The 22,518-nt window shown below is 39.6% G+C and overlaps 2 protein-coding genes across 2 annotated transcripts; one reads left to right on the plus strand and one right to left on the minus strand.

The window, feature by feature from the left end:
* Positions 1-42: 42 nt before the first annotated feature.
* ctbs (chitobiase) lies at positions 43-4,710 on the minus strand. The gene is made up of 7 exons (XM_005800489.3): positions 4,540-4,710; positions 3,165-3,303; positions 2,786-2,994; positions 2,508-2,679; positions 2,320-2,417; positions 608-772; positions 43-506 (listed from the first exon to the last, which is right to left on the minus strand). Exons 1-7 carry the CDS (start codon positions 4,651-4,653, stop codon positions 309-311), a joined length of 1,095 nt encoding a protein of 364 aa, XP_005800546.3. The 5' UTR covers positions 4,654-4,710; the 3' UTR covers positions 43-308.
* A 3,451-nt stretch (positions 4,711-8,161) lies between these two features.
* Positions 8,162-17,430, plus strand: LOC102232282 (vitellogenin-2-like). The gene is made up of 34 exons (XM_005800491.2): positions 8,162-8,215; positions 8,565-8,585; positions 8,680-8,831; positions 8,949-9,200; positions 9,288-9,452; positions 9,545-9,693; positions 9,780-9,930; positions 10,015-10,172; positions 10,250-10,415; positions 10,498-10,620; positions 10,707-10,925; positions 11,026-11,243; positions 11,328-11,425; positions 11,507-11,631; positions 11,806-11,907; positions 11,993-12,112; positions 12,198-12,384; positions 12,473-12,566; positions 12,657-12,842; positions 12,933-13,059; positions 13,161-13,377; positions 13,464-13,942; positions 14,047-14,091; positions 14,236-14,304; positions 14,399-14,605; positions 15,179-15,321; positions 15,428-15,566; positions 15,659-15,788; positions 16,009-16,192; positions 16,269-16,363; positions 16,448-16,542; positions 16,637-16,802; positions 16,917-17,078; positions 17,163-17,430. The coding sequence occupies exons 1-34, from the start codon at positions 8,176-8,178 to the stop codon at positions 17,273-17,275; spliced, it is 5,097 nt and encodes a 1,698-aa protein (XP_005800548.1). The 5' UTR covers positions 8,162-8,175; the 3' UTR covers positions 17,276-17,430.
* Positions 17,431-22,518: the final 5,088 nt, after the last annotated feature.

The following is a 22,518-nucleotide window of genomic DNA, read 5'->3' on the forward strand; positions in this document are numbered from 1 at the left end:
GCGTTTTTTCTACAATAATGTAGCACCAGGGAGTCCACTAGATCAATTAGTAAAAGTTTTATTAAAGAACAAAGTAAACAGGATCACAGTTCTTGGAATGGTAATCAAAAATCAGTGCAAATGTGATTAAAACGATTGTCTTAGTTATTGAATCATAATTCATTGCATCTAAAGTAAAAGGCAACGTGCAAGTAAGCATCCCTGAAGTTGAATAGAGGCCACGCCCAGTTACCACTATAAAAGATGTTTGGAAACCAACTGGAGCAAGCTCAGCAGCTCAGTAAGAAGCTCCTGCTGGAGCATTCAGTTTATCCCAGTTTGGATCCTAACAGGGCATTCCACATCAGTGCGGTCTGCTGCCTGGCTACAGGATCGTCACTGTAGTCCAAAATGTTGCCGTTCCACATGCCGATGCCTCTCAGGCCTTTGGACATGACGTAGTCCGCTTTGGGGGACAGACTCTGTGGGTCATCGTACCAAACCTGATGGGACTGTCCTGTCTCATCCTGAATTAAGCAGTGAAACAAAGAATAAAATAGAAAAAAATTTAATTTGTTTTGTGTTTGTTTAAATGCATTGTTTTAGGAGTATGGTTTAAAAAAAAGACCTTGTAATAGAAGTAAGGAGCTTTTTGCTCATCATCCCACAGTCTGCCGGACGACGTTGGGCTGTTGAGTTGCTTCATAATCCATTTGTATGTTTTTTGTTTTCCCGCTGCATCACTGCAAGGAGCTCCACGGAACGGGACTTTAGGTATGTAACAAATCCCCTCCTTGGATAAAACAGAAAATAAAAACAGAAGCGTTTTATTTTGTTTCATTAATAGGCAGGTTTTACACAGAATTTGCCATGATGCAAAAAAAGGAAACAATAAAACCCACATCACCTGCAGTTTTTAAGAAAAAATATTGTGATTTTGTGTTCTATGATTGAAAGTCAAGCCTATTAACATAGGGGAGCAAGTCCTATATTAATAGGCTAATGATATTGTTAGTCAACATCATCATTGTTGACTAATAAAAAAAAGAAAACTAATAGTGCTCAAATAATTTCTTTAATGTGTAATGCACTTTGCATTTCAATGGAAATTTTAAATAAATCCAATTTTTTAAAAAAGAAACACATTTAAAACTTTCCAGAAAAAATATCAAATTATACTGAGCCAGTAACATGTTTAACATTTTAGATCAAGATTGGTATAAAACACTTTATTTTTAAATAATATTTTTTTTAATTTTCTGTTATTAACTGAAGGCAGCTTTAAAAGGGTGCCACAGTACTATGAAATATTTCTCCCCTAATAATCCTCACCATAATTGGTTGATCATTAGCAGCAAATGTTCCTACTGAGACTTAGGACAGATCAGTAATTAACTATTAAACTCTATTAGTGTGAAATGTGTGTGCTGATGTAAATAATTAGACTAATCTCTCTTGTGGTAAAGACAATTATTATTGATTTATCTTTGAAGCTCAATGAAAACAGAATTGTGAGCCCAGAACCATGTAATAGCAGGTGGTCTGCCACCTGGTGGCAGCATAGGGAAATGTATTCCATTTGTTGTGAACCGACATTAAAAAAGCTTAAAGAACACAAGACTGGACATAAGATTTGCTCACTGGCTTCCAACAATTTTTTCCATTTTGAATGCATGTTTCTTTTCCTCTGGCTTTTCTTTAAAACATTCTGAACATTTAATGGAAAAATAATAACCTAGATTAGGTTTTATCATATGTATATTCCACAAATCATAAAATATCACAACCATAAATTTAGCTTCTAATATAAGCAATTGTTGATCAGCTCTTCTTCAAAATGTATTGGATTTCTTTAATCTGGAGAGGTTTGTCTTAATATACATTTGTCAAAGTACAGTTTGTGACCAGAGACACATTCATTGTGCCTGAAGTGACTATAGACACAATAGGCAACAATAGTGTTGAACATCAATGTTAATCCCATCTATGAACTGCTTCTTGGCCAAACTGTCCTGCTTCGTGGTCCAAGAGCCCGCATCATCTGGCTGTGGGCTCTTGTCAGTAAATTAAAATGCCAAAATAATCAGTTGGACAAAAATTTACAGTGTTTGCAAAAATATTTATACAGTATACCCTTTTTCACATTTTGTCATGATAAAATGACAAATTTCAATAGATTTTATAAGATACAATACATATCTTATAAAATAAGTAAAAAGGAAGCACCCCCAAAGTATGACGATGTTTCCATCATGTTTCAGTGTTAGGATTGTATTTTCAGGATGATATGCAGCATTATCAGAAGTAAAGTGTGCAACTTGTCATTAAATATTGCCATACCTGAGAAAGGTTAACACATGGATAGTCATAGCCGTACCATGGCACTCCCATCAGCAGCTTATTTGAATGAATCTTCAGATCCAAATAGTCATCATAGGCTAAAATGGACAGATAAATTTTTTTTCCATTAGTTCACATTATCAAGGTGATTGGTTCTCAATCTTAAATGTGCATCTGGACATAAAGACCTTTTAGAGTTTGGCTGAATGGGGCATTTGCCATTGCAATGCAGTCTCCAGTGATTTGGCTCTGCTCATCGTAGGACATCACAAACACCAGGTCACAGGATTTGGCGATGGTGACGTAATCATAGCAGCGCTTGTCGATACATTTTGGTGACCAGGCGACATCAAATGAAACCTAAAAATCAGGGAAAAAAGGAAATGGTAGGGGTAAGCTGGCCATTTTCCATGGAAATAGAAATGGAAATGGTTCACCAGACATTGATGAACCATTGCTGTTCTACCTGAGATCCTGGGATTTCCCTGTGGAAGGTCTCTGTCGACTCATTGACCAGTGCTGTCAGAGCGTAGTACTCTGGAGAGCCGTCTTCCACTGCTTGCTCAACGTCAATGTTAATCCCGTCCATGAACTGTTTCTTGGCTAAACTGACCTGCTCAGTTATCCATTTGGTCCTGTTGGCTTGGTCCACAATGTAGGGAATATGAACGTCACCTATGCCGCCACCACAAAGAGACATGCAAGGACAAAGACAACACGTCAATAAGCAAATATCAAAACAGATTTGTAAAAAGGAAAAAAAAAAAATGCTCTGAAACAATGAATGTCGATATAGACATGAAGTTTTGCAGACTATTAAGGCAAACCGGTGTAAACTCACTCACCTTTGAGGACAACTCGTGCTCCTTTTGAGTGAGCGAAGCACATTAGCTCAGCATCATAATTCCCAAAGGCAGCCACTGTCGTCACCATACTCCAGTTGTAGGATTTCCATGTCTTTCCCCCCACATCAAATACAAACACCTAAAACCAAAAACAGTTATATCGATGATTATGATCAAGGTGTCTAGAAAAAAAACAATTAGAGAGCAAAACCAAATGCAGTTTTTGAAAATTGAATACAATGCAATTCAATTCATTAATATAGTGTCAATTCACAACAAAACTCCTTTTTGCAACACAACCAAGAACATCAAATGAATCTAAAACATAGCATATCATACTGAGCAAACAAAATATTACAACCACTGGAAGAAAAGAGCAAACTGTCAAAGGCCTCTTATTGAAGAAAATTCTGCATTGTGACATTTAAAATGCATCTTTTTTAACATTTTTATCTAATTTTAGTGTTTTTTACTTTAGTGTTATTAGCTCTACCTTTATTTTTTTCAGCATTTGTTCTTATTTGTGCTTGTGAATGTTGTCTGAATAGGTCTGTTTTTAAGAGTCAAAACAAATCATTTAAGAGGTTTCTGACATTTAAAATTTAAAAATCCCATATGTGGCTTCCATCATATTTCTTGAATTCACAATTCTTTATTAGAATACGAGGAAAAACAAAGATTCACCAGATTTTATGGTAAATATTTTTTACAGTGAGAGGATACAAGAATGAAAGAGACACACAACTGAGACAATGGCACAAAAAATAAACTTTGCAAATTCTTACATTTTACCATACAGGCAGACAGGAAACCTTAAAACACTGAACCGAATCTATATAATCAGATAAACCCTGAGTTAAGTCACTCAGTGTGTTCACCCCTACATGTTGAACAGTTCACATTCCTGAGTCAATGTTGGCTGCAATGCAGAAAGACGGATGTTTAAAAAGAGGAACTTTATACACCCCACCATCTCAAAAATAACTTTAGCAACTAAACTGTCAACTTTTCTCATTAGATCTGTTGAGATTAGGATGCTGTTTACTCCCCACGTCACTGCGTTTTATCCAAGCTGCAGTAAAAAGTCGTATTTTATTAATGTGAACATCATAACCTGCAGGTGTTTGCTTCAGGTGCCCTGATAGAAGGAATCCATTTTCTGAGAGTACACAACTCCAAAAACCAGTGCAAAACTAACAGAGAATTTAGTACCTCTGGACTTTAAATTATATTATTAAGAGAAATTTCAGAATATAACTCTGAAAAAATCTTATTGGAAAAACAGAGTTGTTCTTCCAGAAATTAAAGCTGATGTAAGTAATGATACTTCGCGGCAGGTATGTTTGTTTTACATGTTGACAGCCGACAGCGTTACCTCAAACTCTCTCTCTCCCCGGATTGGCTGACAGAGCTCCGGCCTGTCACACGGACACACGCCGGAGCCGCTCACTCCCAGCAGAACCGACAGAAACGCAACGAATGGCAACATTGTGTTGGTCCGAAGCAAAACCGCGGCAGCTTGTAGTGGAGCTAGCTGATCATGTGAACTTTTGTACGGAATACGAGATAGGACAAAACTCATCTTGTCGATAAAATGTCAATTGACTGACATCGATATGTTCAGTAGCCTATATATAAACATACATTAACTATCAATGATTTTTTTGAGATAGTGATTATCACGTCTGGATTGGAAAACTAACTTTAAGCTGTGTGGGCTTTGTTGCTAAATTTCAACATAATGAATAAGCAGGGGGTTAATGACTAGTATAAAGTAAAATATAACAAATGCAACAAGGTAGCCTACTTATTTTCTCTTGCTGTATGGAGCATAGTTACAGCACTGTTCCTCACTCACCTGTTGCTTCACACTGCTAGTCAGCTGGCTGAAAAAATAGAATAGAATAGAATAGAATTAAACTTTATTGTCATTGCACTGTCACAAGTACAAGCAACGAGATGTAGTTTGCATCTATCCAGAAGTGCTCTACGAGATATAAATATTTATTTACAGATGTACAAGACTATGTATGTATGGACTATAAGGGGTTATAGCAAAAAGATATAGAAAATATAAAAAAGCCTTAAACTCTTTTTTATTGCACACAAAGAGTACTTGTTTGGCTGTTTTGGTTAAATTGTCTTAAAAATTCAACAAACTAGTTGTAAGTGGCATGTCGGTTAAGCAGGGTGGCCACATAAGCAAATTACCTGACTAAACAGCGTATCATAAAAAGGTATTTTAATGTGTACAATAAGCATGTTTACTTTAAAAGTACTGCTTCTTCTTATGGGGATTTAGCTTTGTTGAATAATCAATATAACATTAAGTTAAAAAATACACATATCCACGCAAAATACTTATTAAAATATTTTTTGACAATTCAAGTTTCTTGCATGAAATAGTCAAGTGACATCTGATTCAGCAATAAAAATTACAATCCAAGAAGCTATGCCTGGCAGGGAGCCTAAATAGGAAACTATATCAAAAACAGATAATGTAAGGATAACTGAAATCTTGGTTTAATCCACTGTGCAAGTTTAACAACGTCCTCCCTTATACTTTGGTGTATTTAGTACACGCAGACACCAGAATGCAATGAAATGTTCAATTGTAATGTAACGTAGTTGCACTTCTCTTCTTCTACTTAATAAAAGTTTGACAGTGGATATTTGAAAGTATTTTTAACAGCATAGTTGCAAAGTGGTGCAGTTGGCAGCAAATCCCAGCTGGGGATTTTCTGCATGTTCTCCCTGTACAGAGTCCAAAAACAAGACATGAAATTGTCTTTAGGTATGAGTGAGTTGTTTGACCTGTGTAACTTGTCCAACGTGTGCCCTGCTTCTAACTCAATGACCACTGGAGATAGACACAAGCCCCCCTTGACCCTGCATAAGCTGCATAGACTATGCATGAACGGAAAAGTATGTTTAATCAGTAATAAACTCTTACAGGCCTATAATTTGAAGTTGATTATTTTACACAAGCTCTAAAGATAATTTTTTAATTATTTTTTCTATTTTTCAGAAATCTAGTATGTTATTGACCAACTCTTCTGCTATCCCCAGATCGTGTTGACCCATGACTTTTGACCCATGTTAGACAGTAACACTGATAAAATGCTAATTTGCATTTGTTTGAATGCCAGATATCAACATACTCTCCGATCTAGATTAACTAGATGGCTGTCTCTTTTCACAGCACAGTGCAAAACAAAAATCCAAAGGGTTGGAAATCCTTCTGATCACAGGCAGAGGATAGTTTTGTGCAGAGATTCTCATCCTCAGTATCACAAGACAGAATGATCTGAGAAAAAAGGGTTTGTGCAATAGTAAGGTTTTGCTCTTGCTAAAATATTATGAAGAGGAGTAGAATGCAGTTTTTGAAGTAATTATTGTTTAAGTAATATACTTACTCCTTAAGACAACAACAAATACAAACAACGACATCCAGTGTTCAGTCTAAAATCTTCTGGCAATCTTGTGGAGAAAGCAAATAAACTCATAAAAAAGGGGAAAAACAACTTAGAATATAGTGGATGGAAAAAGAAGCATATCTAGTAACATCTGCTTCAAGTTTTGACACCAGGTTTTGACAATCAGAAATATTCCTTAGCTGAAAAAAATAGGTTTGAATTATTTGTTGAGAATGACACCCCAAGGACAAAGCAGAATTCAAATCAGATTTAGCTTTTTTGCCAGGTTTGTGCTCACAAACAAGGAATTTGACTTATTTTCTGCTTTGCTCTCAATGAAGACATTTAAAAATAGAAATATATATAAAAAAATTAAATAAATTGAATCTTTTTTTCTTTCTTTCTTGTAATATGTTTAGATTGGTTATGTTTATGTTTAGACTGTAGACTCAGCATGCTGAGTCTACAGTTTTTGACATAGCTTTCCTATATTCAATTTCCATCTGAGTGCTTTTTGCAGCTTTACTCAATTCTCTGTCCTACATCCTGTCTAGCTTTTGATGAATAAATGACAATAAAGCCTAAAAAACCTTTCAAAAGTATGTACATATACAGTGTTTTTTTTTTTTTTATAAAAGTGGAAGTCAATCTTGAATTAGTGCAACTATGAAAGTCAAAGATAATAACACCAAGGTATCTGAGACAGAACAGAGAAGCCAAAAACACCAACATACTGCTTAATTTCAGATATCTTTCTCTTTGGATAAATCGTTAGGGTTTATATCTTTTTGGAGTTTACCTACAAGTACTGTCATGCATCCTCTGTTTGATACTCCTTAAACAGTTTATTGAGGAGAACCACTGATGAAGGTTATTCAAACATTTTCGATTCCAGGTAGAAAGCAAACAGTATAATTTCACAATCCTGTCATTTTTGTGAAAGTATTGCAGGGTCAGGACATTATGACACACGAATCAGTCACCAGGTGGGATCAAGCTGCTCTGACAGCTCTGTACAAATCTTAATATTTATTGTCTTTAAACACATATAAAAGTACTTTTTGAGGTAAACACTTATTTATTACTTTAAATATGTTTTGTTCTGCCAACCAATACGACAAATAAAAACCTTTAACACATTTCTAATGCTGCAACAGACTGGCGACCTGTCCAGGGTGTACCCTGCCTCTCGCCCGGAACGTCAGCTGGAGACAGGCACCAGCACCCCTCCTGACCACACTAGGGACAAGGGTGTACAGAAAATGGATGGATGGATGGAAATTTCTAACGAAACATGGTAAAACACTGTAATTTAGGTAATTCTACTTCAGAATGTGCAAACCCAGAAATGGTCTTTATTACCTTTCTTTTGTTTAAAAGGTCAGATACTGACAGGATTTCAAATAAGTTCAGACATTTTCAGAACATTTTCTGATTAGCGTATTTACTCAGCCTTGTCGACATGATCAGGGCACAGTAACCACTGAGTGAAATGACAGCCAACATTTAGTTAATGTTTCATTTTCAAAGACAATGTCTGCAAATCTTGGCTTTAAAAGGAAACCCTTAGCTACAGTCGTTCACAACCACCAACCATGAAGGTGATTGTGCTGGCTCTGACTGTAGCCTTTGTGGGTGAGTGTTGCTGTATGAACTAAAATTTAGGTAGTTTAGTTTGTTTATTTTAAACATATTCACATTCAAACACCATGATACATATTTAAATAACTATTTGAAAAGGAGATGAGCAGAAATATAAACTTTTTTGACCCCACCCCTTTTCTTTTATCAATAAATGGTAATAACGTTCCTCCAAATTTTAAAAACGTAAATTGATATTATTTCAAAACACCGGTTTCAATACAAGTGTATTCTTAAATAATTTTAAATATCATCTCCCCTAAAAACAAACAGATAATAATAATAATAAGAAGAAGAAGAAAATCATAACTCTAATTTATTTTATTTTTCTAATGTTTTTCAGCCAGCACCCAGGTTAACTATGGTAAGTTGTTTTGTAATAATACTAAAAATAAGAAAAACAGCAAATTTATGTATTTTTTTTTTAAGATATGGGTGATTTTTGCTTTCTGTTATAGCCCCAGAATTTGCAGCTGGAAAGACCTACGAGTACAAATATGAAGGATATATTCTGGGAGGGCTGCCCGAGGAGGGCCTGGCAAGGGCTGGGGTGAAAATCCAGAGCAAAGTTTTGATTGGTGCAGCAAATCCTGACAACTACATTCTGAAAGTAAAAATTGTTTCTCAATAATATTGCATTACCATCACAAAACCTAATCTGTACAAACATAACAACCAATATCCATGCTTGCTTGCATTCTCCCTAATATGTTGCTTGTTCTTTCAGCTTGAAGACCCTGTGATCTCGGAGTACAGTGGTATCTGGCCCAAAGAGGTTTTCCACCCTGCCACAAAGCTCACCTCAGCTCTCTCTGCTCAGCTCTTGACACCCATCAAGTTTGAGTATGCCAATGGTGTGATCGGTAAAGTGTATGCCCCGGTGGGCGTCTCTACAACTGTGCTGAATATCATCAGGGGAATCCTCAACATCTTTCAGACGAACATCAAGAAGACTCAGAATGTGTATTACCTGCAAGAGGTACTCCATGCTTGCTTTCGATAGGTCTATTCAGGCAAATGGTGAACCACCCATAATGTTTTCTTACTTTTATTTTCTTCAAATTAGACTGGAGTAAAAGGTGTGTGCAAGACATACTATGTCCTTAGTGAGGATCCAAAGGCTGACCGCCTTCATTTGACAAAGACCACAGACTTGAATCAGTGCTCAGAAAAAATCAACATGAATGTTGGCATGGCTGGTTATACAGACAAATGTGCAGAGTGTGAGACTGTGAGTACAGTTTTCTCTTATAGTTTTCTCATAGTCTCTGTTGAGGAATTTAAACTGTTTGATTATTGATTTTGTGTATTGTGCCACTCCAGCGGGGGGAAATGTTTTCAGGAGCAATGTCTCTAAACTACATCATGAAGCCCACAGCCTCTGGCTCCTTGATCTTAGAGGCCACTGCCACTGAGCTCCTCCAGTACTCCCCTTTCAACATTGTGAACGGAGCTGTCCAGATGGAGGCAAAGTATGTGCTTTAAATTATGATGAAGCTCATCTCTGTGCGTTAAATTTTAGACAGCTGTTTGATCTGATGTTAATCTCCTTTCACAGGCAGAATATTACCTTTGTTGATGTCAAGAAGACCCCATTAGAGCCTATCAAAGCTGACTATGTTCCCCGTGGATCACTTAAGTACGAGTTAGGTACTGAACTCCTCCAGACACCAATTCAGCTTCTGAGGATCACCAATGCTGAGGCTCAGGTACCTTGGGAAGTTCTTACTGACATTCTGTTTTTATTGATTCAATTTTGTACTTTAACGCATTTTTGGGGGATTGTTTTGTAGATTGTTGAGACTCTGAACAACCTTGTGAGCCTCAATTTGGGCAAGGCCCATGAAGATTCTCCCCTGAAGTTTATTGAGCTTATCCAGCTTCTGCGTGTGGCCAGATATGAAAGCATTGAAGCTCTCTGGAGGCAATTCAAATCCAAAAGCGATCATAGGTAAAGCCACTTTCATTTAGAGAATTAAAAGGCAAACATTCTTAAAGACAATTTTACTGAAGCAAATCTTTCCCAAGGCACTGGATGCTGAGCTCCATCCCTGCCATTGGTACACATGTTGCTCTTAAGTTCATCAAGGACAAGTTTGTTGCTGGTGAAGTGACCGCTGCTGAAGCTGCTCAGGCCATCATGTCATCCACACACTTGGTGACAGCTGACCTGGAGTCCATCAATCTTCTGGAGGTAACCTGATGTTACAATGTTTCATGTTTATTTCTAGTGGCACAGAAACAATCATATATGTAAACAGTTTTTATGTTTCTAGGCCTTAGCCAAGACCCCTAAGACTCAAGAAAATGCTGCTTTGCGTGAGATCACCATGCTGGGCTTTGGCAGCATGATTCACAAATACTGTGCGGAAAACCCATGTACATCTGAGCTTCTCAGGGTATGTATTGTGTGCATATTTCCAAAACCAGTGTTCAGTTGCAAGACCAAAAACCTCTATTGTTTTTTTGTTTGTTTATCCCGCAGCCTATCCATGACATTATTACCAGTGCTCTTGAGAAACGTGACAATGATGAGCTCTCCCTGGCTCTCAAAGTTCTGGGTAATGTGGGACATCCTAGCAGCCTGAAGCCGATCATGAAGCTGCTGCCTGGTTTTGGCAGCTCTGCCTCCAATCTTGAGCACAGAGTTCATGTTGATGCCGCTATGGCACTGAGAAAAATTGCAAAAAGAGAACCCAGGATGGTGAGGCAAACCTTCTGACCACCCTACCTTACGAATCTATTCCTAAGGTTTAAACATACTGTTCAGATGTATTAAGACAATTATCCATTTTTTTGTTTAGATTCAGGACGTGGCTATTCAGCTCTTCATGGACAGTGCTCTTGACCAAGAGCTCCGCATAATTGCTGCTATTGTGCTGTTTGATACCAAGCTGCCCTTGGTTATGGTGACCACTGTAGCTCAGAGCCTCCTGAATGAACCGGACCTGCAGGTTGCTAGCTTTGTCTACTCTTACATGAAGGCTTTCACGAGGACCACCACCCCTGACCATTCTTCTGTGTAAGAACCCTGTTACACTATCTCGTTAATACGTCAGTACAATAAACTAGAACAAAGGACTACTGATATTTGTTCTCTTTACAGAGCTGCTGCCTGCAATGTTGCTGTCAGGATGCTCAGCCCTAGATTAGAGAGACTAAGCTACCGCTACAGTCGAGCTTTCCATTATGACCACTATTATAGTAAGAGTGTACCAGAAAAATCACATTCTCTTTAGAAATTTCACTTACTAATAAATATCAAAATGCTTTTTTAACCTGCAGATCCTTGGATGATGGGAGCTGCTGCCAGCGCATTTTACATCAATGATGCTGCAACTGTGTTGCCAAGAAACGTCATGGCAAAAGCTCGAGTTTACCTGTCTGGAGTGTATGTTGACGTTCTGGAGGTATGATGATCATGTTTTAGACGTATCGTTAAAACCAAAGGGATTCAGTTTATGCAATAGAAATTATCTTTGTGCTTAAGAACGACTCACCCTTTTTAATATTAACTTGTTGAAAAAGATTTGTTTGAGAATTGTTATAAATTAAAAAGCTTTTTCAATGCTACATTTTTACAGTTCGGAGCCAGAACTGAGGGAGTACAGGAGGCCCTTTTGAAAGTCCGTGATGTTCCAGAGGATGCAGACAGGATCACCAAGATGAAGCAAGCTCTCAAGGCTGTAGGTTTATAAGACATTTACCTGCGAGAGAGTTTTTCACACTTCCATAAAAAATATTTATCCTACAACTTTCTTCCTGTTACAGTTAATTGAGTGGAGGGCCAATCCTTCCCGCCAGCCCCTTGGCTCTCTGTACGTGAAAGTTCTTGGACAGGAAGTTGCATTTGCAAACATTGACAAAGAAATGGTTGAAAAGATCATTGAGGTAGTGCTCCACAGAAATGTTTGCATGCCTTCAACATCACGTTCAAATAAAAACCTTAGTCTAATAAGGATTTTATTTTTAATAGTTTGCAACCGGACCTGAAATCCGCACTTATGGCAAAAAGGCCTTAGAGTCTCTGTTGTCTGGTTACTCTGTGAAATACTCCAAGCCACTGCTGGCTATTGAGGTCCGTCACATCTTCCCCAGCTCTCTTGGTTTACCCATGGAGCTCAGTCTCTACACTGCTGCTGTGGCAGCCGCATCTGTTGAGGGTAAGTTTCAGTGTTACAGTTCAACAACTGAGGGTTTGAGATGAATAATTACACTAAGAAATAACAATTTTAAATAAATTTTTCCTAGTACAAGCCACCATTTCTCCACCACCTCCTGAGAACTTCCATCCTGTCCATCTCTTGAGGTCTGATGTTTCCCTAAAGGCTTCAGTCGCTCCGAGGTGAACCACCTGTCCTGAAAACAAACATCTAGAGGATAACCTGCTTAAACCAGTTATGTTTTAATATTTCCGTACATCTTTCTGTTTCAGTGTGTCTTTGCACACCTATGCTGTTATGGGAGTAAATAATCCTTTCATTCAGGCCACTGTGATGTCAAGAGCCAAAGTCCACACAGTTATTCCTAAAAAGATGGAGGCGAGACTTGACATAGAAAAGGGCTACTTTAACTATCAGATCCTGCCTATTGAGGGTGTGAAAACAATCGCATCTGCTCGGTATGTACATTTTTTAATTCTCTGGAGTCAACAAATCTATCCCCTTTCTTATTTGGATTAAATGTTTTTTTCCCGCTACCTCTATAAAAGTCTTGAAACAGTTGCCATTGCAAGAGATGTGGAAGACCTCGCAGCTGCCAAGGTCACACCAGTTGTCCCGTTAGACAATTTCAGCAAGAAGCCCATCTTAAGTCTTTCACAGCTTCTGGATAGTGAAGTAAGTCTGAATGAATGATTAATCCTCCAGACCATTTTTTTTACCCTCCCTATGATTTGGGTTACTTGCTGTTTCTCTTTTTCTTGTTTTTTGTTTTACAGTCAAATTCTGAGGAATTTCTTCCTCTTAAACGGCAAAGTCAGAGTGTCAGAAACATGAAAATCCCCAAACCAATTGTGAAGAAAATGTGTGCTGCCACATACACATTCGGAATACAGGCCTGCATTGATATTAGGTCTCGCAATGCGATCTTCCTCAAAAAAACCCCCATCTACGCCATAATTGGAAACCATACTCTCATGGTTAATGTAACCCCAGGCAAGTGAAACGGATCCTCTGATGTTCTTAAATGAAGCCTTTAGAAAGGGTCAAAAACCAATCTGTTTCATTTATTTTCATTTCAGCTGCTGGACCATCCATCGAAAGGATTGAAATTGAGGTTCAGATTGGTGAAAAGGCAGCAGAAAAGATCCTTAAAGCAGTTATCCTGAGTGAGGAGGACAAGATACTTGAGGACAAAAATGTCCTGATGAAGCTGAAGAAGATTTTGGTTCCTGGTCTGAAGAACAGCACAAAGTCTTCATCCTCCAGCTCAAGCAGCTCTCGTTCAAGTAGCTCTAGCTCCAGGAGCTCTCGCTCAAGCAGCTCTAGCTCCAGGAGCTCTCGCTCAAGCAGCTCAAGTTCTAGCAGTTCAAGTTCTAGCAGTTCAAGTTCTAGCAGTTCTTCCTCAAGCTCCCCCAAGTCCTCTTCCAGCTCCTCCTCTTCGAGCCGCAAAAGCAAGATGCTGGATCTTGCTGACCCGCTTAACAAAACATCAAAGAGGTCCTCCAGCAGCTCCAGCTCCAGCAGCTCCAGCTCCAGCTCCTCCAGCTCCATGTCCAAGGTGAGGCAACTTCACAATTCACAACTTATACAGTTATGAAAACTGCATAGTTGTTTTGGAGACAACAATAAGGACAATTTTATTCACCTGCTTTTCTATTACAGCAGGAACGTTATGAACTGAACTTCACCAAGGATCACATCCACCAGGTAACATTATTGTGATCTTTTAGAAGTGATTTTACTCACTTTGACGCTAAAGGAAATTGCCTTCCAATTAACTACTCCCCAAGCTAATTTAAACTGTAAACCACCTTTCTTCTTTCTGAGCTGGTAAATATTTTTCCTTTGCAGCATTCCATCTCAGCAGAGCGTCTGAAAAGCAAGAGCAGTGCTAGCAGCTTTGAATCCATCTACAACAAGGCAAGTTGCAAAAATTATTGTAGCCTTGTGCATCCATATATGAGTAAAGACAGAAAAAACAAACACAATCTATATGTCTTCTTTGTGCTTGCAGGCCAAATACCTGTCCAACACCGTCCGTCCACAAATCACAGTCCTTGTCCGTGCCATTAGACAAGACAACAAGAACCAGGGATATCAGTTCGCTGCTTACTATGACAGACAAACTGCCAGAGTGCAGATCATTGTGGCCAACCTCACTGAAAATGACAACTGGACGATCTGTACTGACAGCGTGATGCTCAGCTACCACAAAGTGATGGTACATTTTTTGTTTTAGCATTTTATTTGTGTTATTAATTATAACTTAAAATAGTCACCATGAAACCCAGACACTGTGGCTGTAGTACCAAGCAGTTTATTTTTAGAGTAAAACTACAGGTTTCCAGGCCTGCAGGTTTCCAGTTACTGCTTTCATTCAATACTGACAGAAATTATATTTTTATTTTCCTATGGGAACATTAAAAAATGCTAAATGAAAGGCAAAACTGTTTAGCTTCAAACTGTGCAGCACAAGGCTAAGAATATTGATTCACAAAGTAACAAAGATTTCATGTTGCTGATGAAAGATTTGGTCCCCAATTGTGCTTTTTTATAAATTAGCACACATTAATGCACCTTATTGTTAACATCACTGAGATGGAACTGACCACAACAATGCATTGTTTTTCAATAATTTACTGGAATTGTGAGTTATACTTTTAAACTGGCAAGTATAAAGTCTGAACTGAAGAAGGAAGCTTTTAGATCAAGCTTTTCCACAAGTTCTCATTTAATGCACTATCCTTTATTACTTATAATTAGTAAATTTTCTGGAAACTTAATTTTTTCCCAGACTCGACTAACCTGGGGAGCTGAATGCAAGCAGTTCAACACCACGGTCACAGTTGAAACCGGTAGCGTTGATAAGAAACCTGCAATCCGTGTGAAACTGGCCTGGACGAGACTCCCTCATTACATGAAGAAATATTCAAGAAGGTAACATCACAAACGAAGGAAATCATCCTGTAGCCATTGCCCTTTGGAAGCCAAGCCTTAATTTGTGTAAATTTTTAAAGAGGTTTTTAACTTTTTTCCCGTTTAGAGTCTCTAATTGGTTTTACCGTGTCGCTGAGGACATTGGAGTGAACAGGACAAAGGCCCTCAATGAACCCAGACAGATAAAACTCACTGTAGCTGTTGTCAACGAGACAAGCCTGAATGTCACACTGAAGACACCAAAGGTGCAGCAACGCATCATCTTTTCATTGATGCAAACACCACATTTGCATTGCACGTATATGTCAAAGATCATTTCTGTTTGTTGGAAATCCAGAGCAACTATTACAAACTGGGATGGGTCACTCCCTTATACCTGCCGATGAACAACACTGCTGCTGAGATGCAGGCATATCAGGGCAATTGGATGGAGCAGGTCACCTACATGCTCACCAAGTCTAACGCAGGTGAAAAACCCTCAGACATCACTGAATGTTAATATGTAATTTCTATGAGCAGATTAATGGTAGTAGTGTTTGCAAATATTCCAAAGAAAGCAATTACATTACGTTACAAACTTTAGTTTAAAAAATGTGCGTAAAAATATAATCTGCTAATCTCAGACTGGGCCATGCCTAATTTATGCTCATTTTAAAGAGGTTAAATTCAATATTTTTCTCATTTCAGCTGAGTGCGCCGTGGTCAATGACGCAGTGGTGACCTTCAACAACAGGAAGTTCAAAACAGAGATGCCCCACTCTTGCCCTCAGGTCTTGGCTCAAGATTGCACAAATGAACTCAAATTTATAGTTCTGCTGAAGAGGGATCAAACAGCAGAACAGAATGAGATCAGCATCAAGATTGAAAACATGTAGGTGATGACTGTACATAGTACGCAATATGACTGTTTCTGAAGAAAATGACTAACATTTAAACCATTTCCACAGTGATGTTGACATGTATCTCAAGGACAAAGTCGTTATGGTGAAGGTTAATGGAGCAGAAATTCCTCTCAACAACTTGCCATATCGGCACCCATCAGGTAGGACAAAGTGGTGGGTTATATGCTAGACTCGCACATATCAACCATTTATTTTTATGTTTTAAATGTGTCAATTTATAACAGGCAGAATACATATCAAAGAGAAGGAGGAGGGCATTTCTCTGTTTGGTCCCAGTCATGGTCTTCAGGAAGTCTTCTTCAGCTCTGATAAAGTGCAGGTGATGACAAAAATCTGGTAAACTTGGGTATTCATCAAATGATATCTTGATAACTGTATAATTGTGACTCAAATATCTTTTTTTTTCCTCCAAGGTTTTGGTGGTGGACTGGATGAGAGGCCAGACTTGTGGAATCTGTGGAAAAGCTGACGGTGAAGTCAGACAGGAGTATGTCACTCCGAACGAACGGGTTTCCAGGAACGCAACGAGCTTCGCTCATTCCTGGGTTCTGCCTGCAAAGAGCTGCCGTGAGGCCTCTGGTAAGATTTGTTCCGATTTTAAAAATGCAACCGTGATTCAAAAGACTTTGCACAACGATGAACTCAAAGCAGTCTGCAAACAATACAAAATGAAAGGGTCAAATATTTTTCCAGGGTGCTTCATGCAGCTTGAATCTGTGAAGCTGGAGAAGCAGGTCAGGGTAGAAGGTGAGGAATCTAAATGCTACTCTGTCGAACCTGTGCTGCGCTGTCTCACTGGCTGCCAGCCAGTGAGAACCACCTCCGTCACTGTCGGCTACCACTGCGTTCCTATGGGTGAGCAGCTAACCCCAAGAACACATTTATTAAAGCACTCCTCAAATCTTGCACCAATCCTCACAGCTCCACTCTCCCTTTCAGAGACGAACATGAATCGCTCTGATGGCCTCAGTAGCATCTACGAGAAGAGCATTGATGTGCGCGAGACAGCGGAGTCCCACCTGGCCTGTCGCTGCACTCCACAGTGTGCCTAATTGTGTTGCTTTCTGACATTCGTTCTGTTTTTGTGTTTCCTGGATCCTTGTAAACTGAAATAAAGAAGCAATTGAAATTATTTCTGTGGTGAACGGTGATGGCACAAAGTAATAAAAGGTATAATTAAAAATAAATGTTGGGTTAAGAACATTGATCATTCATTGCATTCTTAATTGTATGTATTATTAATAATAAAAAGAGTGAGAAATCCAAGACAGTTTTCAAAATACATTTAAAAATTAATTAACAGAAATACTGCAAATAACATGAATTTGAAAAGAAACTACACATTTGGACTGAGATATGATGACAACATTTGAGATGGTTATTAGACAAAAAAATGATAAACTTTAAGGGTGTTTTTATTTGCTACATACATAAAAAATAATCAAAATCAAGTCACAATATTTAGTCTTTTCATACTATTCACATTTAACACCTTTATAACATGTTCCAAGTGAATTTTAACTGCAAATTACATACTAACAGTAAGTCTCTGTAACAATTCTTGAGTCATGGCCATAAAGAGCTGAGCTTACATTATTAACTAGATGATGATTCCCTGCTGAGATTGAGATCAGGGTGAACATACTGCGTTTTATGTTGTTAGGTCGTGGAAAAAAAAAAACTAAATTATAATACAATATTACCCCTTAAATTATCTTAGAAGTGAGAACATAGCCTTGGTGATGGAGAATGGAAATGATTTTTTGTGTTGTGCTGTAATTTAATGTGCAACAGTTTAAAACCATTAAAATTGTCTAATTAGTTTTAGCAGTCAGCTAGGAAGTTGTTAAATCTGTCACAAAGTAAACAGTTCTGTGAGTCCTGCAGGGGTCTCAAACTCCAGTCCTACAGGACCGCTGTCCTGCAGTTTTTAGATGTGCCACAGGACAAAACACTGGAATGAAATGGATTAATGACCTCCTCCGTGTGTAGATCAGTTCTCCAGAGCCTTGCTAATGACCTAATTATTCTATTCAGGTGTGGTGCAGCAGAGGCACATCTAAAAGTTGCAGGACAACGGCCCTTGAGGACTGGAGTTTGAGACCCCTGATATATCTGGATTATTTTTTCCAATGTCATTCCTACTGCAAAGTGATGTAAGACAAGCAAGACCAGCAGAGGACATTGTTTTCCTGACATAACTGTCTTTCTTAAAGCCTATCATTCTCATCAGAGGGGTTTTATTTTTACTCTTGCTCTGACACATTCTCATCCAAATCACTGCCGGCTTCCTTACCAAGAACTATCAGATGTTGAGCAGTGTTGTATAAAGTACTGAAATCTCAGAGTCAAGTAAAAGTATAAGTACCTCTCCAAAATACGACTTTGGTAAAAGTCCAAGTCACTGACTGAAATGTTACTTGAGTTAAAGTCTTAAAGTATCTGAAACTTCTTGTACTTAAGTATTGAAATTACTGTAAAAATGGATGTACTCAAGTAATGCAATGAAAAGTACAAGTAAAAAGTAAAACAAGGCAAATGCAGTTTGAATGACATTTTTTATATTTTGGTAAACTTGTCAAATACACTTAAAATAATGTACACAACCAAGTGCAGGCAAAATTAAACCTGCTAATAAATTGTTCCAGTTTTAAAGAGTAGCACATGTTAATGGTTTGTGGATTTGAACTTGCATGCCTTTCCTATATTCGTTAAATTTAGTCTAAATTGCTATCGCTATGGCTTCTGTCCCCCTTGAACAGAGGAGTCTACGTAGCCTGCTACAGTCACCATTACGCCTAAGCTAAATACACCACGTGTGGAACTGAAACAATGCCAAACAAAGTTCATTTATACAGGTAACGTTACGCTCAAGATTTCACAATAGTGCCTAGTGACCAAGCTATAGTTACTGACACAGGAGGATTATAACCATTTCATAAGAAGTTACCTCGATGTGTTTCTTCAAGTTGGACGGGGAGTTTTTGTAAGATAGAATTTCCACATCTTCGGGCAGGAATAACATAAACTGCATGCGCTACGACAAATCTTTAACACCCACGAAAGAGTATATTGTGTTTAAATAAGGCCATGGGCTCTCGTCACCAGCTGGTGGTTCCCCTGGAGCCGTGTCTGACGTAGTTGTAGTCGTTGTGGTCTCCGTCTCCTCCTCCATGTGGCTGCTGCTGATTGCGAGACTTGCTTTGTGTTTAATGGGAGAAGCGAAACAGGTGTATCCTATTGGTGGTGATGAACAAGCCCAGGCAAGCAGGCTACCGACTTTGTTGCAGTCAATCAGTAGGTGGGGTCAAAACACTAGCGTTTCTCTCTCTCGCTTTTTTGTAACGGGTAACTAAACAACACATTGAAAATGTATCGGAGTAAAAGTATGCGATTAAGTTCGTAAATATAGTGAAGTAAAAGTGAAAGTGATCAAAAATTTTCATACTCGAGGAAAGTATGAAGTACTCCAAAATATACTTAAGTAAAGTAGTGAAGTATTTTTACTTTGTTACTATACAACACTGCAGAAAACTTCCGACGTCATGAGTCACAGAGGCTGAAAACGTCTGTGACTCCTGACGTCACAGAGGCTGAAGACTTCTGACGTCACAGAGGCTGAAAACTTCCGACGTCATGAGTCACAGAGGCTGAAAACTTCTGTGACTCCTGATGTCACAGAGGCTGAAAACTTCTGACGTCATGAGTCACAGAGGCTGAAAACTTCTGTGACTCCTGACGTCACAGAGGCTGAAAACTTCCGATGTCAGGAGTCACAGATGTTGAAAACGTCTGTGACTCCTGATGTCACAGAGGCTAAAAACTTCTGACGTCAGGAGTCACAGAGGCTGAAAACTTCTGTGACTGCTGATGTCACAGAGGCTGAAAACGTATGTGACTCCTGATGTCACAGATGCTGAAAACTTCCGACGTCATGAGTCACAGAGGCTGAAAACTTCTGTGACTCCTGACGTCACAGAGGCTTAAAACTTCCAACATCAGGAGTCACAGAGGCTGAAAACATCTGTGACTCCTGACGTCACAGAGGCTGAAAACTTCTGTGACTCCTGACGTCACAGAGGCTGAAAACTTCTGACGTCAAGAGTCACAGAGGCTGAAAACTTCTGTGACTGCTGATGTCACAGAGGCTGAAAACGTCTGTGACTGCTGATGTCACAGAGGCTGAAGACTTCTGATGTCATGAGTCAAAGGGGCTGAAAACGTCTGTGACTCCTGATGTCACAGAGGCTGAAAACTACTGACGTCATGAGTCACAGAGGCTGAAAACTTCTGTGACTCCTGACGTCACAGAGGCTGAAAACTTCTGTGACTCCTGACGTCACAGAGGCTGAAAACTTCTGACGTCAGGAGTCACAGAGGCTGAAAACTTCTGTGACTCCTGACGTCACACAGCCTGAAAACTTCTGTGACTGCTGATGTGACAGAGGCTGAAGACTTCTGACGTCGTGAGTCAAAGGGGCTGAAAACGTCTGTGACTCCTGATGTCACAGATGCTGAAAACGTCCGACGTCATGAGTCACAGAGGCTTAAAACTTCTGTGACTCCTGACGTCACAGAGGCTGAAAACTTCTGTGACTCCTGACGTCACAGAGGCTGAAAACTTCTGACGTCAGGAGTCACAGAGGCTGAAAACTTCTGTGACTCCTGACGTCACACAGCCTGAAAACTTCTGTGACTGCTGATGTCACAGAGGCTGAAGACTTCTGACGTCGTGAGTCAAAGGGGCTGAAAACGTCTGTGACTCCTGACGTCACACAGCCTGAAAACTTCTGTGACTGCTGATGTCACAGATGCTGAAGACTTCTGACGTCACAGAGGCTGAAAACTTCCGACGTCATGAGTCACAGAGGCTGAAAACTTCTGTGACTCCTGATGTCACAGAGGCTGAAAACTTCTGACGTCATGAGTCACAGAGGCTGAAAACTTCTGTGACTCCTGACGTCACAGAGGCTGAAAACTTCCGATGTCAGGAGTCACAGATGTTGAAAACTTCTGTGACTGCTGATGTCACAGAGGCTGAAAACGTATGTGACTCCTGATGTAACAGATGCTGAAAACTTCCGACGTCATGAGTCACAGAGGCTGAAAACTTCTGTGACTCCTGACGTCACAGAGGCATAAAACTTCCGACATCAGGAGTCACAGAGGCTGAAAACATCTGTGACTCCTGACGTCACAGAGGCTGAAAACTTCTGTGACTCCTGACGTCACAGAGGCTGAAAACTTCTGACGTCAAGAGTCACAGAGGCTGAAAACTTCTGTGACTGCTGATGTCACAGAGGCTGAAAACGTCTGTGACTGCTGATGTCACAGAGGCTGAAGACTTCTGATGTCATGAGTCAAAGGGGCTGAAAACGTCTGTGACTCCTGATGTCACAGAGGCTGAAAACTACTGACGTCATGAGTCACAGAGGCTGAAAACTTCTGTGACTCCTGACGTCACAGAGGCTGAAAACTTCTGCGACTCCTGACGTCACAGAGGCTGAAAACTTCTGACATCAGGAGTCACACAGGCTGAAAACTTCTGTGACTCCTGACGTCACACAGCCTGAAAACTTCTGTGACTGGTGATGTCACAGAGGCTGAAGACTTCTGAAGTCATGAGTCAAAGGGGCTGAAAACGTCTGTGACTCCTGATGTCACAGATGCTGAAAACGTCCGACGTCGTGAGTCACAGAGGCTGAAAACGTCTGTGACTCCTGACGTCACAGAGGCTGAAAACTTCCGACGTCAGGAGTCACAGAGGCTGAAAACTTCTGTGACTCCTGATGTCACAAAGGCTGAAAACTTCTGTCGTCAGGAGTCACAGAGGCTGAAGACTTCTGACGTCACAGAGGCTGAAAACTTCTGACGTCATGAGTCACAGAGGCTGAAAACTTCTGAGACTCCTGACGTCACAGAGGCTTAAAACTTCCGACGTCAGGAGTCACAGAGGCTGAAAACTTCTGTGACTGCTGATGTCACAGAGGCTGAAGACTTCTGACATCATGAGTCACAGGGGCTGAAAACTTCTGTGACTCCTGATGTCACAGAGGCTGAAAACTTCTGACGTCAGGAGTCGCGGAGGCTGAAAACTTCTGTGACTGCTGATGTCACAGAGGCTGAAAACGTCTGTGACTGCTGATGTCACAGAGGCTGAAGACTTCTGATGTCATGAGTCAAAGGGGCTGAAAACGTCTGTGACTCCTGATGTCACAGAGGCTGAAAACTACTGACGTCATGAGTCACAGAGGCTGAAAACTTCTGTGACTCCTGACGTCACAGAGGCTGAAAA

The sequence above is a fragment of the Xiphophorus maculatus genome, chromosome 9 (assembly GCF_002775205.1).
Source record: "Xiphophorus maculatus strain JP 163 A chromosome 9, X_maculatus-5.0-male, whole genome shotgun sequence".
In the NCBI taxonomy this organism is placed as follows: Eukaryota; Metazoa; Chordata; class Actinopteri; order Cyprinodontiformes; family Poeciliidae; genus Xiphophorus; species Xiphophorus maculatus.